The sequence below is a fragment of the Engraulis encrasicolus genome, chromosome 17 (assembly GCF_034702125.1).
Source record: "Engraulis encrasicolus isolate BLACKSEA-1 chromosome 17, IST_EnEncr_1.0, whole genome shotgun sequence".
NCBI classification, from domain to species: domain Eukaryota; kingdom Metazoa; phylum Chordata; class Actinopteri; order Clupeiformes; family Engraulidae; genus Engraulis; species Engraulis encrasicolus.
In genome coordinates this window covers 37,701,043-37,703,542 of record NC_085873.1, presented here as the reverse complement: position 1 = coordinate 37,703,542, position 2,500 = coordinate 37,701,043, and the positions used below count along the sequence as shown (strand labels likewise).

The following is a 2,500-nucleotide window of genomic DNA, read 5'->3' as shown; positions in this document are numbered from 1 at the left end:
TTCGCTAGTTAGCACGCTAAGCTAACCTAGCAAGCTTAACCCTACAGTAAAATGCTGCTTGCAGTGACATGTGCCTGTCTTGAAAGATCGTTTTTCTCATAATTCAAGCAGTAACAACTTACACCATTGGACTTGGCATAATCACAGATTCAAGTACACATCTCCAAAAGACCCACAAGAACTCTAGAAGTTGCAATAACGATTTAATACATAAAATCTGCGCACCATGGATTTGAGTAGGACTAGAACGAGAACCACTGGCACTCAACAGTCTCTAGCGCCCTCTAGCGGTTAATCGCGATTAATACATTTTAATCGAGCAACCTCTTGCTCGACAACTAATCTAAAGTCGATTAATCATTTGCATCCCTAGGAGCAACGCAGGTTTATTGTTTTCTATTGTTGCGTCTTTCCTAACATCGTAGCTTTATATCAGTGAAACGTATTTTTGAATGCTGTAATAACACTTCATATCCTGTGATTACCGTATGCTAGGGCTGTAACAATACACTCAACTCACAATTCGGGTTTATATCACGATTTAGTAAAAAAATAATAGTGAGATTGATTTGAAGCTTGGAAGCACCATCATGTCATATCATGTGTTTTTTCTGGACTGAAGGGAACTTTGAAAGGCATCACGATACTGCCTTCTTGGCTGACGATACAGTATTGCGACACAGTATTTCTCGGTTTGATACAATATCGTTACAGCCCTACTGTATGCTCCCTGACTTAATGCATCCTTTTCTTTTTCACTGTTCCCGCCAATGCCTCTCTCTCTCTCTCTCTCTCTCTCTCTCTCTCTCTCCCTACCCACCTCTCTCCCTCTCTCTCACACTTTCTCTCTCTCTCCCTCTCTGTTTTTCTCTCCCTCTCTCTCTCTCTCTCTCTCTCTCCCTCTCTCTCTCTCTCTCTCTCCCTCCCTCTCTCTCCCTCTCTCTCCCTCTCACTTTCTCTCTCTCTCCCTCTCTCTCTATCTCTCTCCCTCTCCCTCTCCCTCTCTCTCCCTCTCTTCCTCCCTCCATTCCCCTTTCTGCAGCTGACTGCGAGACTGACGGCTACCTGAGTCCCTCCGGCTTCCAGGACTCATCGGAGGTCTCCAACACCAGCCGCAGCGGCGGCGGCCCCGTCAGCAGCCTCCCCGCGGGCCCCCACTCCCCCCAGATCCTCCTGCCCCCCCCTGCCGAGCCCATGTCCATCCCCGGCCACGCACACAGCCAGCTCTTCCCCTCGGTAAGCACTGGGGGCTCATGGGAAATGGAGTCCTTTTCACGTCATTATCACAATCACTCAGTATCGTTTTTTTTGACCAAGGGTATTGATACTGCAAGAGTACAGAGTATCACATTGGTTATGGCCTCGGGTGATGCAGGGTTCTAGAATGCCCATGCCGATTAAAGAAAAACTTTATGGGGGCTAAAATGCAATCACAATGGAGTTTTTACAATCACAATGGAGTTTTCATTTGTATCCGCATGTCGCGTTTGAATGTAAACTCATAAAACATATCCGCCTTTAAAAAATAATCCGCATAATATGTTTAATCAGCACCTAAATCAGGCTAAGAAGTCAGTAGGTCTGGGGCCAGCTTTAGGGATTCATGTACAGTAGTCCTTTATTGTTGTCTGCTACAGACCAATTCAAGACCAATTCGATTGTGAGCATTGAAATGTTACGCAATGAAATGCATTGTTGTCATTCCGAAAGATTTACAATGTAGTGCGAGTACTTAGAGACGGAACAATTGCACACAGGGCCCCAGGGCAAGACACTTATAGGCCCCCCTGGCCCCTATCCAGCTTGCCAAGCTCATAATAGGGCCCCCACCACCAATACAGGAGGGCCATGGGCCCAGGGGCAAGTGCCCTGCTCGCCCTCCCTATAGCTCCGTGCCTGCGAGTACTGTATTTTGGCAGTGATATACAGCTTTCGAGCAGTTTGTTTTCTATTATTTCCCGCTCATTCTGAAGGTCTCCTCTGAGGGCATTTTTTTGTTGTTGTTGTTTTAGCAAAGATGTTTGCACGAAATGCCAGATTCGGTCACTTTGTTTGGCGTTCTTTTGATTTTTTTTGATCTCTACAGTATGAAAGCTGTACAGAATGTTCTGGATGGATTGTCATGGTGTGTTAGTGGTGTGTGGGTGTGCTCCCTTGACTGGACCAGTGTGTGTGTGTGTGTGTGTGTGTGTGTGTGTGTGTGTGTGTGTGTGTGTGTGTGTGTGTGTGTGTGTGTGTGTGTGTGTGTGTGTGTGTGTGTGTGTGTGTGTGTGTTTGTTAGTGGTGTGTGGGTGAGTTCCCCTGACTTAACCAGTGTGTGTGTGTGTGTGTGTGTGTGTGTGTGTGTGTGTGTGTGTGTGTGTGTGTGTGTGTGTGTGTGTGTGTGTGTGTGTGTGTGTGTGTGTGTGTGTGTGTGTGTGAGTTCCCCTGACTTAACCAGTGTGCGTGTGTGTGTGTGTGTGTGTGTGTGTGTGTGTGTGTCTGTGTGTCTGTGTGTCTG

At 46.8% G+C, this 2,500-nt stretch overlaps 1 protein-coding gene across 1 annotated transcript in view; it reads left to right on the top strand.

The window, feature by feature from the left end:
* The window catches only part of wnk4a (WNK lysine deficient protein kinase 4a), a 134,242-nt gene that overhangs the window by 94,147 nt on the left and 37,595 nt on the right, over positions 1 to 2,500 (top strand). The window contains exon 8 of the mRNA XM_063220959.1: positions 1,043 to 1,236. Coding sequence (XP_063077029.1) covers positions 1,043 to 1,236 — 194 coding nt within the window. The remainder of the gene's footprint in view (positions 1 to 1,042; positions 1,237 to 2,500) is intronic.